Genomic DNA, 14,962 nt, shown 5'->3' with positions numbered 1-14,962 from the left:
GCCCACCCATCCGTGTGTCCATCTGTGCATCCATCCATCCATGCTCGGATCCATCCAGCCTTCAGCCTGTCCACCCAGCCTTGAATCCGTCTATCCATGTGTCCGTCCAGCCAGTCTTAAATCCATCCATCAACCTTTGAATCCATCTGTCCATCCGTCCTTCCATCCAGCCATCAACCATCCATCCATCCATCCATCCGTCCTTCCATCCATGAATCCATCCGTCCTTCCATCCATCCCTCAGCTGTCTGTCCCTCAGTCCATCCGTCCATCCATCCATCGTCCCTCCATCCATCTGTCCATGAATCCATCTGTCCAGCCATCAACTATCCGTCCGTCTGTCCTTCCATCCATGAATCCATCTGTCCTTCCATCCATCCCTCAGCCATCTGTCCCTCTGTCCATCCGTCCTTCCATCCATGAATCCATCCGTCCTTCCATCCAGCCATCAACCGTCTGCCCCTCAGTCCATCCGTCCTTCCATCCATCATCCCTCTGTCCATCCGTCCTCCCGCCCAGCCAGCCATCCCTCTGTCCATCCGTCCATCATTCCTCCGTCCACCTGTCCTTCCATCCATCATCACTCTGTCCATCCATCCATCCATCCCTCTGTCCATCCATCCATTGTCCTTTTGTCCATCTGTCCTTCCATCCATGAATCCATCGGTCCTTCCGTCCAGCCATCAACCATCCGTCCATCGGTCCTTCCGTCCATCATCCCTCTGTCCATCCGTCCATCCATCGTCCTTCCATCCGTCATCCCTCCATCCATCTGTCCTTCCATCCATCATCTCTGTGTCCATCTGTCCTTCCATCCGTCCCTCAGCCATCTGTCCCTCTGTCCATCCGGCCTTCCATCCAGCCATCAACCATCTGTCCATCCATGAATCCATCCGTCCTTCCATCCATCCCTCAGCCATCTGTCCCTCTGTCCATCCGTCCTTCCATCCGTGAGTCCATCCGTCCATCCTCCATCTGTTTCCCCCCCTTTATCTGTCGTCTGTCCGTCGTCCGTCCGTCAGTCGGTCAGTCCGTCCGTCCCCCCCTCCTCCCCCCCTGCTCCCTCGACCGCTGCCGCCCCTCCCCCCGATGGGGTCAGGTGGGGTTTGGGGGGGCCCAGGCGTCCCGGGGACGCCCCCCCCCCCCAGCACTGGGAGGGACCCCAGGCGTCCGGGGGACACCCGTGGGTGCTGGGGGGGGCCCAGACATGGGGGGGGCCCCCAGGTGTCCAGCGGACACCCGTGGGTGCTGGGGGGGCACCCAGACATGGGGGGGGACCCCAGGCGTCCAGGGGACACCCGTGGGTGCTGGGGGGGCACCCAGGCGTCCGGGCTCAGCGGAGCCCCCTGTGACGCTGGGGGAGGGGCAGGGGGTGGGGGGAGGGGAGGGTCCTCACACGAGGCCCTGGGCGGCAGCGGGCGTGCGACAGCCTCGCACGCGAGGGTGACGCCCGGAGTCCGGGGTCCCCTCCCTGTCCGTCCGTCCATCTGTCCGTCCGTCTGTCAGGGCGGGGCCAAGGGCTTGCAGTGGGCGAGGGCGGGGCAAGGGGCGGGGCTTGCACGGGGCCCCCGGGCACACGCGTGTGCGCAGAACGGGCGGGAGTATGTGCCGCAGGGCGGGGAACACGCGTGCGCAGGCGTGTGAGGGGCGGGGCCGCGGGCGCTTGTGCACGGGGCGGGTGTGCGCACGGGGGTTGCGCAGGGGCGTGCGAGGGGGTGGCTACGTTGGTGGGGCACGTGTGAGTGTGTGTGTGAGCACGAGCGGCCGCTGTGCACCTGCACGTGTGCGAGCAGCTGTTGTTCACCCGTGTGTGCACTTGTGCGTGAGTATGCGTACCGGCCTGTGCACGCGTGTGTGCGAGAGCAGCTCTTGTGCACAAGCGTGTGCGTGAGCCTATGTGCCTGCGTGTGTATGAGAGCAGCTGTTGTGCACGCAAGCTGCGTGCACGCGTGTGTGTGCGCGTGTACAGCTGTCTGAGTGCGGGTGCGTGCAGCCAAGTGCTCTTCTGTGCGCACGAGCGCGTGTGAGCTCGTGCGCGTGTGTGCAAGCCAAGTGCTCTTCTGTACGTGAGCCTGTGCGTGCACGTGTGCGCGCACGCGTGTGCACGTGCAGGTGCGTGAGCAGCTCTGGTGCACGTGTGCGTGGATAGAGCTACGTGCGCAGCTGGGAGCGTTCCTGCGCGCACGAGCGCACGTGAGTGTGAGCCCGTGCCCGCACGCGTGCGCGTGAGCGTGCCTGCAGACGCCCCTGTGCCCCGGCTGCCCCCGCGCGTCCGCGGAGGGGTTCGCTGCCGCCGTGGGGAGGGTGAGGGGGTGATCGCGGGGGGACGGGGGACGGGGGACGGACGGGGTGGGCGTGCCCCGGGCGGGCGTGCGAGGGCGTGTCGCACACGCGTGTGCCCGGGGCGCCCCCGCGGAGGAGCACCCACCTGTGCCGGGCTCACACTCCTCCAGGTCCTCGTCATCGCTCGGGCACTCGGCCGAGGCCACCAGCAGGTCGTCTGTGTTCTGGGGGGGCAAGTTGGGGGAGGGGGGGGGGGTCACCCAGGTGTCCGGGTGCCCCCTCAGGGACCCACGGCCCCCCCTCCATGATCCCCCCCGGGGGGGGATGACGGACACGGGGACCCAGAGGTCCAGATCCACCCCCCCCAGCCCCGTACCTGGGCGACGGTGTCGCGGAGGGTGGGCGACCGCCCGCGGCGGGTGGTGGTGGTGGCCATGGTGGTGGTGGTCTCCATGATGGTGGTGGCCATGTCGGGGGGCGCGGGGGTGGCGCCGGGCGGGGCGGGGGGCGGGGGAGGCTCGCCCACCAGCCGCAGGTCCCCCTCCAGCCGCACCCGCGGGTGCCCCTCGGCCGCCAGCGCCAGCAGCTTCAGCCCGTTGTAGTAGAGGCCGGAGAGCTGCCCCTGGAAGGGGCGGCCGCGGTCGCGGCCCCCCACCCGCACGGCCGCCTGGCTGTTGAAGATGGTCAGCTGGCGGCCTGGGGGGGTGGGGGGGGTGGGGGGTGGAAAAAGAGCCTGTCGCAGACGCCGGCCGCCCCCGGGGCCGCGCCGCGCCACGCCGCATCGCCTCGCCTCGCCGCGGGAGCGGGCGTCGCGCGCGGGCCGCCCGCCTGCGCCGGCGCGCCTCGCACGAGGTCGCGCCCGCCTCGCCCCGGCACGGGCCGCCCCGTGCCGCGGCCGCGCGTGCGCCGCATGAGGGGTGGCCGGGCGACCCCCAGCCCCGCCGCCGCCTGCCCAGTGGACACCCCCCCCCCCCCCCCCCCAATCGTGCCTCCCTCCCCACCACCCCCCCCGGGCGGCGGCGGTTAAAGGGACCCCAACGCCCTCCCGGCCCCTTTAACCCTCTGGGCTGCGCCGGAGGAGGCTCAGTTTGGGCTCAATTCAGCCCCTTTTGGGGCTGGGGTGGCGGGAGGGGGGGGGGAGATCCTGCCTGGGCGGGGCCGAGGCGTGCGAGGGCGTGCGAGGGCGGGGCGGGGGGCGCACGGGCAGCTCCTGCACGCGCACAGCCCTCGCGCACGTGCCCAACGCTCGCGCACGCGCCCAACGCTCACACGCTCGCGGCCCTCGTGCACGCCCCGGCCCTGCCCCGCCGGTGTCAGTCGTCACCGGGCCAATTATTGTCGCTAATTAGTGCGGTTATTATGCGGGTTTTAGCTTCGTTTATGCTGGTTTAGGGCCCGGGGGGGCGGCAGCACTCAAAGGGTTAAAGCGCGGTTTAGGGGGCGGTTAAGTTCGTTAGCGTCCCTTTAACCAGGCGGGTTAGCGGGTTAACCGGGTTAACGAGGTGGGGGGGGGAGGGGCCTGGGGTGGGGGTGGGGTGCAGAGTCCGGCCCGCCCGCATGCCTGGGTCCCTGGACAACGAGGTCCTCGGGGACGTGGGGCCCGGACACCGGGGTCCCCAAACATCTGGGGCCCCCAAACATCTGGGGCCCGGACAGTGGGGTCCCCAGGCGGGCGGGGCGGGGGGGGTGCTCGTTAGGGCGGCGCTGACGAGTTACCTTTGTCGAGCAGCCACTCATCGACCACCCGCCCCAGGCGGTAGGGGATGCGCTGCCGCGCCAGCGCCAGCCGCTCGCTGTCCCCGCTGCCTTCGGAGGGAGGAGAAGAGGGTTACGGCACGCGGCACCGCCCGGCACGGCGCCGCCGGCACAGCCGTCGGCACCGGAGCCGGCGTGGGGGCGCTGGTGGTGGAGCCGATGGTGGCATCGTGGCGCGGGTGCTGGCGGGGCCGTTGGCGTCACCGGGGCATCGCCATCGGTGGGACCGCGGCGTCACCGTGGTGTGACCGAGGCCTCACCGTTGGCGGCTCTGTGGCGTGACCGTGGCGTCGCCATTGGCATCACCGTCGGCGTCACCGTGGGGGGGGCCACGGTGTCACCACTGACACCGCGGTTGGCGGCGCCATGGCGTGACTGTGGTATCGCCATCGGCGTCGCCACCGGCGTCACCAGGACGCAACCGGTGCGATGTCGCCGCCAAGCGCGGTTGGTGGCACGGCCGTGGTGTCACCGCTGGCATCACCACGACACAACCGTGGTGTCACGGCTGAAGTCACCAGGCCGTGGCCACGATGCCACCAGCGGCGGCGCGGCCGGGGCATGGCCGTGTTTGGGGGGTTTATGCGGCCTTTAGGGGGGCGTTAGGGGGCCCGGGGGGGGGGGGGGAGGGCGGCGGGGGGGGGCAGGCGGGGCCGCCCGGACACCTGGGTCCCCTCACAGCCCCGGTGGCGGCACGCTGCCCTTCGTTAGCGCCCTCGTTAGGTGGTTGGTGCCCTTAATTAGGGGAGGGGCAGCTTGTTAGCATGGGGTTGGGGGCTTCTGGCACGCACAGAGGGTATGGGGGCTATGGGGGGGGGCCTATAGGTGTCTGTGGGTGCTGTAGGGGAGCTGTGGGGTGTCTGTGGGTGTTCCCAGGTGCTGTAGGGTGTCTCTAAGCGCTGCGGGGTGCCTATAGGCGCTATGGGGTGCTATAGGGTGTTTCCGCTTGCTATGGGGTGTCTGAAGATGCTACAGTGACGCTATAGGGTGTCTCCAAGCCTTGCGGGGTGCCCATAGGCGCTATAGGGTGCTATAGGGTGTTTCCAGGTGCTATGGCGTGTCTGTAAGCCCTACAGGGTACCTCTGGGTGCTATGGGGTGGCTATAGATGCTATAGGGGTGCTACAGGGTGCCTGTGGGGCATCTCTGGGCTGTCTCTAAGTGCCTATGGGTGCCACGGGGTGTCTCTGGGCTGTCTCTAAGCACCTGTGGGTGCCATAGGGTGTCTCTACATGCTCCAGGCACCTATGGGCGCCATAGGGTGTCTCTGGGCTTTCTTTAAATGCCCACGGGTGCCGTGGGGCGTCTCTACGCGCTCCGGGTACCTATGGGTGCCATAAGGTGTCTCCACATGCTCCAGGCACCTATGGGCGCCATAGGGTATCTCTGGGCCATCTCTAAGTGCCCACGGGTGCCGTGGGGTGTCTCTACGCGCTCCGGGCGCCTATAGGTGCCGTGGGGTGGCCCCGGGGAGCCGTCGGTGCCGGGGGGGGGTTGGTACCTGGGGGGTAGCGCTCGTGCAGGGGGCCGCCGTCCACCTGGAGGGTGGCGTTGCCGCCGCTGCGGGTGAAGCGGACGACGTGGAAGCGCCCGTCGCTGACGGCCGCCCCCCGCTCCTCCAGCGCGATGTCCTCCGTCCCCACGTTGAACAGCACCCCCACGGCCCCCTGCGCCTGCGGGGGGGCACCCGTGGGTCCCTGCCCCACCGCGCGACCCACGGCTCCCCCCCCCCGCCCCGAGACGCGCCCGGACGCCGGGGTCCCTCCTGCAGCGGGTCCCCGAGGCGATGACCCCCAACCGTGGGTCCCTCCAGCCCCACATGCGCCCCCCCCGCCCCCAGCCAGCCCCACATCCCCTGAACAGAGCCCGGCCCGGCCCCTCCGGGGTGGGTGAAGGAGCCCCCAGCCCCATGGATGGAGGTTGGGGGGTCCCCCTGCTGCCTGGGTGCCCCCAGCTCCACACACTAACGAAGGCACTGGCCAACGAGGGGGGGTCCGGCCCCCCCCAGCACAGCTGAGCCACTGACTCAGGCGCTTCCGCCGCCCCCGGACGCCTGGGTCCCCCCTGGGGGGGGGCTCCTGGACACCTGGGTCCATGGGGGGGGGGGGGGGGGGGGGAGGGGGCTGGAGCCCACCCGGGCGCCTGGGCCCCCAGCATGGGGGGATCACCCCCACTGCCCCCCCCCAGGGGACCCAGGCATCTGGGCTCCCCCCCCCCAGAGTCCCCCCATAGGATGTGGCACTGCAGGAAGTCCCCCAGGTCCCCACAGCCCCCAGCCCCCCTATAGACCGCCATAGCCCCCCCCTTATGATATGGAGTTGCAGGAAGTCCCCCAGGCCCCCATGGCCCCTTCCAAGCCCCCCTATAGCCCCCCCAAACCCCCCTACGAGCCCCCCCCTTATGATGTGGTGCTGCAGGAGGTCCACATAGCCCCCCCCAGCCCCCTAACAGACCCCCATGCTCCCCCAGAGTCCCCCCTTAGGATGTGGTGCTGCAGAAAGTCCCCCAGGCCCCACTAGTCCCCTCCTGGTCCCCCTATAGCCCCCCCATACTCCCCAGAGCCCCCCCTTAGGATGTGGTGCTGCAGGAAGTCCCCCAGGTCCCCATAGCCCCCCCCATGCTCCCCCCCCCGAGCTCCCCCTCACAATGTGGAGCTGCGAGAAGTCCCCCAGCCCCCCCAGAGCCCCCTATAGTCCTTCATAGCCCCCTATACCACCCCATCGCCCCCCCAGACCCCCCCTTACAATGTGGAGCTTCAGGAATTCCCCCAGAGCCCCCCCTATACCTCCCCCTTACTATGTGGAGCTGGAGGAAGACCCCCAGGTCCCCGTACCCCCCTATAGCCCCCCATACCCCCCCCATGACCCCCCCTTACTATGTGGAGCTGGAGGAAGACCCCCAGGTCCCCGTACCCCCCTATAGCCCCCCATACCCCCCAATACCCCCCCCCGGACCCCCCCTTACGATGTGGAGCTGGAGGAAGACCCCCAGGTCCCTATAGCCCCCCATACCCCCCCCATGATCCCCTCTGACCCCCCCTTACGATGTGGAGCTGGAGGAAGACCCCCAGGTCCCCGTACCCCCCCCTATAGCCCCCCATGACCCCCCCTTACTATGTGGAGCTGGAGGAAGACCCCCAGGTCCCCGTACCCCCTTATAGCCCCCCATACCCCCCCCATGACCCCCCCTTACGATGTGGAGCTGGAGGAAGACCCCCAGGTCCCCATACCCCCCCTATAGCCCCCCATACCCCCCCCATGACCCCCCCTTATGATGTGGAGCTGGAGGAAGACCCCCAGGTCCCTATAGCCCCCCCATACCCCCCCCATGATCCCCTCTGACCCCCCCTTACGATGTGGAGCTGGAGGAAGACCCCCAGGTCCCCGTACCCCCCTATAGCCCCCCATACCCCCCCCATGACCCCCCCTTACGATGTGGAGCTGGAGGAAGACCCCCAGGTCCCTATAGCCCCCCATACCCCCCTCATGACCCCCCCGGACCCCCCCTTACGATGTGGAGCTGGAGGAAGTCCCCCAGGCCGGCCGCGCTCTCCACCCGCAGCAGGACGGCGTCGCGCTGGTGGGTGCTGAAGCCCAGGGCCAGGCGGTCGGCACGGGTGCTGGGCCGGTCGTTGGGGGGCCACGTGTAGGTGATCAGTGCCCCCCCCTTCCCGAAGATGTAGGTGGTGCCCGCTGCGGGGACGGGACCGGGGTCAGGGGGGGGACACGGGGACCCCGGCAAAGGTTTGGGGGCACCCCGGCATCCAGGGGGGACACCCCAGGGTCCCTGGGACCCAGGTGCCCGGGCAACCCCCCCCCAGACACACCGAAGGGGGTGCAGTGGGGTGCCCGAACCCCTGGGTCGTGTGCCCCCCCCCCCCCTGCCGTTTCTAGAAGGAGGGGGGGGGGCACCCCGGCCTCAGGGGGTGCCGCTCCTCCCCCGCTGCGATGTAGGTCAGCGCCCAGCCCGGGCTCGGCCTCGCACGAGGGACGCGGGGCTCGCACGAGGGCTCGGCCTCGCACGAGGGCTCGGCCCCACGTCACCGCGGGGCACACGAAGGACGCACACGCACGCTCGTGCAACCCCCGCCCCCTCGCACCGGGGGCTCCGCATCCCCCCGGCCGTGCCCGCACACGCGTGTGCGAGAGCGCACGCGCAAACACGCCACGGGGACGGGCACACGCGCCACGGGGACGGGCACACGTGTGTGTGCAAGGGGGGGGGGGGGCACAGACGACCCCAGACCTGCAGCGGCCCCCCCCAGCCCCTGCCCAGCCCCCCCATCAACCGCAGCCCCAGCGGGGCAAAGGGAGGAGGAAGATGGGGGGGTTGGGGTCCCGAGGAGGAGGAAGAAGAGGAGGAGGACAGGGGTTTTGGGGTCCCCAGGAGCAGGAGGGGTGGAAGAGGAGCGTGAGGAAGAGGAGGCTGGGGGTTTTGGGGTCCCCACGAGGAGGAGGAGGAAGAGAAGGAGGACAGGTCTCAGGGTCCCCAGAGGAAGAGGAGGAGGAGGTGGGTTTTGGGGTCCCTATGAGCACAAGGGGAGGAGGAGGAGGAGGAGGAGGAGGAAGGCCAGTCTGAGGGTACCTGCAAGCAGGTGGGGAGGAAGAGAGTGAGAAGGAGGAGGAGGAGGAAGGCAGGTCTGGGGGTCCCCTGGAGGAAGAGGAGGAGGAGAAGGAGGAGGAGGAGGTGGGTTTTGGGGTCCCTGTGAGCACAAGGAGAGGAGGAGGAGGAATGCAGGTCTGGGGGCACCCATGAGCAGGAGGGGAGGAAGAAGAGGATGAGGAAGAGGAGGATGGGGGTCTGGGGGTCCCCATGAGCAGGAGGGGAGGAAGAAGAGGAACAGGATAGGGGTTTGGTGGTCCCTGTAAGCAGGAAGGGAGGAAGAAGAGGGTGAGGAGGAAGGCTGGTTTGGGGGTCCCTGTGAGCAGAAGGATGAGGAAGGGAGGAAGAGGATGGGGGTTTTGGGGTTCCCACAAGGAGGAGGGGATGAAGAGAAGGAGGAGGAGAAGGGTTTTGGGGTGCCTGTGAGCATAAGAGGAGAAAGAGGAGGGGGAGGAGGAGGAAGGCAGGTCTCGGGGGTCCCCATAAACAGGAGGAGGAGAGTAGGGGCTTGGGGTCCCCCCATGGACAGGAGGGGAGGAAGAAGAGGAGGAGGAAGAGGCAGACAGGGATTTTGGGGTCCCCATGAGAGGGAGGGGAGGAAGAGGAGGGTGAGGAAGGCAGCTCTGGGGGTCCCTGCAAGCAGGAGGAAGAGGAAGAGGAGGATGGAGATTTTGGGGTCCTCCAGGACCAGGAGGGGAGAGGAGCAGGAGCATGAGGACAAGGAGGAGGAAGGCAGGTGTGGGGGTCCCCAGGAGGAGGAGGAGGAGGAGGAAGGTTTGGAGGTCTCTGTGAGCAGGAGGGGAGGAAGAGGAGAAGGATGCGGTTTTGGGGGTCCCCACAAGCAGGAGGAAGGCTGGTGTGGGGGTCCCGAGGAGGAAGAGGAGGGTTTGGGGGTCTCTCTGAGCAGGAGGGGAAGAAGAGGAGCAGGATGGGGTTTTGGGGGTCCCCACAAGCAGAAGGAGGAGGAGGAGGAAGGCTGGCCCAGGTCCCTGATGCAGCAAGGAAGAAGAGGAGGAGGAGGAGGAAGGCCAGCCCAGGTCCCCAAGGCAGTCAGGAGGAGGAGGAGGAGGAAGGCCAGTCTGGGGGTCCCCAGGAGGAGGAGGAGGAGGTGGCAGAGGAGGAGGAAGGCCAGTCTGGGGGTCCTGAGGAGGAGGAGAATGAGGAGGAAGGCCAGTCTGGGGGTCCTGAGGAGGAGGAGGAGAATGAGGAGGAAGGCCAGTCTGGGGGTCCCCAGGAGGAGGAGAAGGAGGAGGAAGGCCAGTCTGGGGGTCCCCAGGAGGAGGAGAAGGAGGAGGAAGGCCAGTCTGGGGGTCCCCAGGAGGAGGAGGAGGAGGAGGAGGAAGGCCAGTCTGGGGCTCCCCAGGAGGAGGAGGAGGAAGGCCAGTCTGGGGGTCCCCAGGAGGAGGAGAATGAGGAGGAAGGCCAGTCTGGGGGTCCCCAGGAGGAGGAGGAGGAGAATGAGGAGGAAGGCCAGTCTGGGGGTCCCCAGGAGGAGGAGGAAGGCTGGCCCAGGTCCTCGAGGCAGCAAGGAGGAGGAGGAGAAGGAGGAGGAGGAGGAGGAGGAGGAGGAGGCTCACCGTGGGCGCCGCGGGTGAGGAAGGGCGTGCGGTTGATGGCGATGGGGACGGTGCCGTGGCGGCTGTGGAAGTGGTGGACGTGGTGGGTGGTGGAGAGGCTGGAGGAGACCCTGGCCGGGCGCCCGGGGGCCGCCAGCACCCCCAGCGCCAGCAGCGCCAGCCCCAGCGCCCCGGGGCCCCCCCGGCCCCCCATCGGCCCCTCAGCGGCCCCCCGCCATCCGCCGGGCACCCCCAAACTGGGGGGGGGGGGGGGCAGCGGGGGCGCCCCAAAAGGGGGAGCTGATGTGAGGGGGGGTGGGACCCCGGAATGAGCCGCCCGGGGTGGGGGAGCCCCCAGATGGGGAGGGGGTGGAGGGAGGAGGGTGCGCCCCAAAATAGGGGGGGGGCTAAGGGAGGGGGGTGCGCCCCAAAATGGGGAGAGGGAGGGTGAAGGGAGGGGGGTGCGCCCCAAAATGAGGAGAGGGAGGGTGAAGGGGGGGGAGGTGCGCCCCAAAATGGGCTATGGGGAGGATCGAGCCCCAAAATGAGGCCTAGGGGGGGAGTGCACCCCAAAACGTAGTTGGGGGGCTGTTTGTAGCCCAGGGGGGGAACTGCACCCCAAAATGTAGCCCCGGGTGGGGGAGTTGTGCTCCAAAATGTGGTTTGAGAGGGGGATTGCACCCCAAAATGGGGGCCTGGGGGGGGGCTGTGCCCTAAAATGGGGTTTGAGGTGGGGCTGTGCCCCAAAATGGGGTCGGGGAGTATTGCACCCCAGAAAGTGGTCTAGGGGGGGTGGGTCCCCAAAACGTGGTTTGAAGGGGGAACTTGTGCCCCAAAATAGGGTCTAGGGTGGTGTCGCGCCCCAAAACGGGGTGGGGGTTGTGCCCCAAAATGTGGCCGGGGGGAGAGCACCCCAAAATGGGGCTGGGGGAAGGTGAAACAAGGAAGGGGTAGCCAGAGATGCCCCAAAATGGGGCTGGGGGGGGGGGGGGATGGAGCCCCGAAATGCAGCTGGGGGGGGGTCACAGGCCCAAAAGTGGGCTGGGGGGGCTGGAGTCACCCCAGAAGGGGCTGGGGGGGGGGCAGCCCCGAATCACCCTGACCTCAAGCCAGGGGAGCCCTAAATCCCCTCAAAACTGGGCCCTGGCTCACCCCGCAAGGGCGGGGGGGGGTCCCCGAATCCCCCCCGCTGGGGCTAAAGGGCCCCCAAATCCACCCACAGGGCTGGGGGGGGCGGGCCCGGGTCACCCCAAAAACGGGGCTGGGGGAGGCCCCGAGTTACCCCAAATCCCCTGAAATGGGGCTGGGGGGGGGGCCCAAATCACCCCCAAAACGGGGGTGGCTGAATCCCCCCCAAATGGGGCTGGGGGGGGGGGGGGATCGCCCAAATCTCCCCCTAGAGCAGGGCTGGGAGGGCCCAAACGCCCCCCCAAATGGGGCTGGGGGGGGGAGGGCAGCCCCCCCCTAGAAACGCGGAGGCTCCCCGGACACCCCCAAAGGGCCTGGGGGGTCCGGACCCCCCCTGGGGAGCGGGGCCGGGGGGTGCCGAGCGCCCCCCCCGCGGGGTGTCTGGATCCCCCCCCCGGGGCTCAGAGCATGCGGGGGGGGGGGCGCGGGGGGGCCCCGGGGCGGGGGGGGGCCAGGGCGGGGGGGGAGGGCCTCAGAGGGGGTCGAGCATGGTCCGGGGGAGATGGGGGGCTGGGGGGGGGGGGGGGGGGGGGGTCGCGGGTCTGGAGGTGGGAGATGTGGGGCTGGAGGGTGCGGGGGGGAGGCGGAGGATGCGGGGGGGGGGGGGGCTGCGGGGTGTGGGGCGGAGGAGGGGAGATGTGGGGCGGGGGCTGCGGGAGGATGAGGAGGGGGGATGGGGCCGGGGGGGGGGGGGGGGGGGGGCTCTGGCCTGGGCGGCTCCGGCTGCGGCTGCGGGGGCGCGGCGGGTCGGCGCGGCCGTGGGGCGCGGTGGGGCGCGGTGGGGCGGCGGGCGGCCGTGGGGCGGCGGCGGCGGCGGCGGCGGCGGCGGCGGCGGGTGCTGCAGCGGGAGGGGCGGGGGAGGGGGGAGGGGCGGGGGAGGGGCCTGAGGGGGAGGGGCCACGCCGCGACCCACGGCGGGGGAACCCACGGACGCCCCCCGGCAGCCCCACGGGGGACCCGCCCGGTGGGGGGGGGGGGGGGGGGGTCGCGGCAGACCCGCGGGGACCCCACCACCCCCCCCCCGCCGCCCCACGGCAGCTCACGGGGACACCCCCCCCCCCACCGTCACAGCGTCACTCCGGCCCCACGTCCTGCCCCACGGCATCGCCGTGCCCCACGTCTTGCCCCACGGAACAGCGGGTCGGAGCTGGGGCGGGGGGGGGATGCAGCCCCCAGATGCCTGGGTGTGTGTCCCCCCCCCGAGGCGTGAGGAGGGTCCCCAGACCCCCGGGGTGGGGTGGGGGTGGGGGGCTGTCACGTCAGCGGCCCTCGCACGCCCCTCGTGCCCCACGCGCGTGTGCGAACGGGGGGCCGGCTCTGCCCCGAACTCACCTGGGCCTCGATGGCGGTGGGGAGACGGGGACCCCGCGCGAGGGACGCGCGCGTCCCGTGCGAGGCGCACGCGGCCGCCTGCTCCTCGCACGAGAGACTCGGGGTCACGCGGACCCCGCGCGAGGGACGCGCGTCTCTCCTGCGAGGGACCTGGGGACACGGGCTCCTCGTGCAAGGCGCACGGGGCCACCTGCGCCTTGCACGAGAGGCTCGGGGCCCTGCCGCCCCTGTGCGAGGAGGGACCTGGGGGCACCCACGCCCCCCCCCCCCACACACCCCCCCCACGCCCACCCCCTCCACTCACGGTCGTTGCAGACGGGGCCCCCGTACGAGGTCATGGTGCAGTCGCACGTGAAGCCGTCCCACTGCTGCAGGCAGACGCCCTGGTTGGCGCACGACTCCTCCGTGCACGTTGTGCTCGGGCCTGCGGGCGCCGGCGTCACTGGGGTGCCCCTACCTCTCCCCCCCCCCACCCCCCCCCCCCCCGCCCTGGGTGTCCTCGTGCACCCCTGTGCATCCCCCTCTGCCTCTGCGCACCCTCGTGCGTCCGTCTGCCTTTGCGCGCCCTCGTGCGCTCCCCCGCACCCCAGTGCGCCCATCTGCCTCCGACCGCCGCGGTGAAACCCCCCCGTGCGCCCTCTGCGTGCCTTCGCACGCCGCCGTGCGCCCCCACCTGCTGTTGTGCGCCCTTGTGCAACCCCCGTGTCCCCCTCTCTGCCCCTCTGCGCACCCCCCGCGTGCCCCGAGCACCCTTGGGTGCCCGCGTCCAGCCCCCCCCCCCCGATCCCCTGGGCGCCCTGTGAGCACCCGCACGTGCCCTTGTGCGCCCGCCGTGAGTCTCCGGACACCCCCGTGCCCCCTCCCGCACGCCCGTGCACCCCCGTACGCCCTCCTGCTCCCTCCCTCAACCCCGTGCACCCGCGTGCACCCCGTACCCCTTCCCGCACCCCTCTGCGCCCTTTCCAACGCCCCGCGCCCCCTCCCGCACCCCCTTACCCCTTTCCCGCACGCCCCCCCCCCCACGCCCTCCCCGGGCCCGGCGCGCCCTCTCACCGTCGCAGCCGCGCTGGACGTGGCCCACGCGGTGCAGCGCGTCGGCCAGCAGGTCGGGCAGGCGGCCGTTGAGGTCGAGGGAGGCCAGGCAGCCCTGGAAGCCCCCGCGCGAGGCCACCAGCTTGGGCAGCCGCCCCAGCAGCCCCTTGCTGACGCCCCCGATGTACAGCTCCCCTGGGGGCGGCGATGGGGGGGGGGGGGTGGTGTCACCCACGGGGGGTGGGCAGCCACCCACCTCCCAGGCCTCCCCTCCACGGTGCCCGCTCGTCGGCGTCTGCCCGGCGCGTCAGCCCGCTGTGGGGCACCCCCCCACCCCGAACGCGAGCATCCCAAACGGGTGGCCCCCGCCACGGGTGACGACTCCCGCCACGGGCGCCTCCCTGGCGTCGTGCCCCCCCCCCCCCCCAACCCCGCCGCCCTGCTCACCCTTGAGGTCGAGGTTGCGGGCGCCCTGGCCGTGCTGGGTGACGGGGCGCCCGTCCACCCGCAGCCCGTGTAGGGTCCCCCCCTCCCGGGCCACCGACACCTCGTGCCAGCGCCCGTCGTGCAGCGGCTGCTCCGAGTTGCCCTTCATCAGCGAGGGGCCGTCGCCCAGGTCGAAGACGTAGTGGATGTACCTGGGGGGGGGGCGCAAGGGGCGGGGCCTGAGCCGAGGGGGCGGGGCCTGAGCCGAAAGGGGCGGGGCCCGAGCCGAGGGGGCGGGGCCCGAGCCGAGGGGGTCTCCCCCAGCTCGAAGACATAAGGCATGCACCTAGGGCTAGGAGGCGTGGCCTCCGCCGGGGGCGTGTCCCGGGTTTAGGGGCGGGGCCTGAGCCAAGGGGGGCACCGCCCCCAGGCAAACATATAGCGCAGGCACTTGGGGGGGCGTGGCCTAAGGCAGGGGGAGGAGCCTGGCACAAGAGGAGGAGCCTGAGCTAAAGGAGCCGCCCCCCCTCTCCCCCATCCCCAGGGCAAGTGCAGCGGATGTGCCTGTGGCCAGGGGGCGTGGTCAAGGCCGGGGAGGAGCCTGGCAAAAGGGGAGGGGCCTGAGCTAAGGGGGCCGCCCCCCAAGTCAACCGTATAAGGGATGCACCTGCAGCCAGGAGGCGTGGCCTGAGCCGGGGGGTGTGGTCAAACCGGGGAGGAGCCTGAGCCAAGGGGGAGGGGTCTCACCCAAGGGGAGGAGCCTGAGACAGTTGGGCGGGGCCTCAGGAG

At 70.5% G+C, this 14,962-nt stretch overlaps 1 protein-coding gene across 1 annotated transcript in view; it reads right to left on the bottom strand.

Moving 5' to 3' along the window:
* The window catches only part of LOC126053391 (neurexin-2-like), a 52,553-nt gene that overhangs the window by 6,321 nt on the left and 31,270 nt on the right, over positions 1-14,962 (bottom strand). Inside the window, exons 14-21 of the mRNA XM_049835629.1 lie at positions 14,195-14,385; positions 13,769-13,942; positions 13,020-13,139; positions 7,548-7,729; positions 5,539-5,710; positions 4,000-4,089; positions 2,660-2,979; positions 2,425-2,507 (exon numbers count right to left, since the gene is read on the bottom strand). Of these exons, the coding sequence (XP_049691586.1) occupies positions 2,425-2,507; positions 2,660-2,979; positions 4,000-4,089; positions 5,539-5,710; positions 7,548-7,729; positions 13,020-13,139; positions 13,769-13,942; positions 14,195-14,385 (1,332 nt within the window). The remainder of the gene's footprint in view (positions 1-2,424; positions 2,508-2,659; positions 2,980-3,999; positions 4,090-5,538; positions 5,711-7,547; positions 7,730-13,019; positions 13,140-13,768; positions 13,943-14,194; positions 14,386-14,962) is intronic.

Source organism: Accipiter gentilis, chromosome 33 (genome assembly GCF_929443795.1).
Source record: "Accipiter gentilis chromosome 33, bAccGen1.1, whole genome shotgun sequence".
Classification (NCBI taxonomy): Eukaryota; Metazoa; Chordata; class Aves; order Accipitriformes; family Accipitridae; genus Astur; species Astur gentilis.
This window is presented reverse-complemented; position numbering and strand designations above follow the sequence as displayed.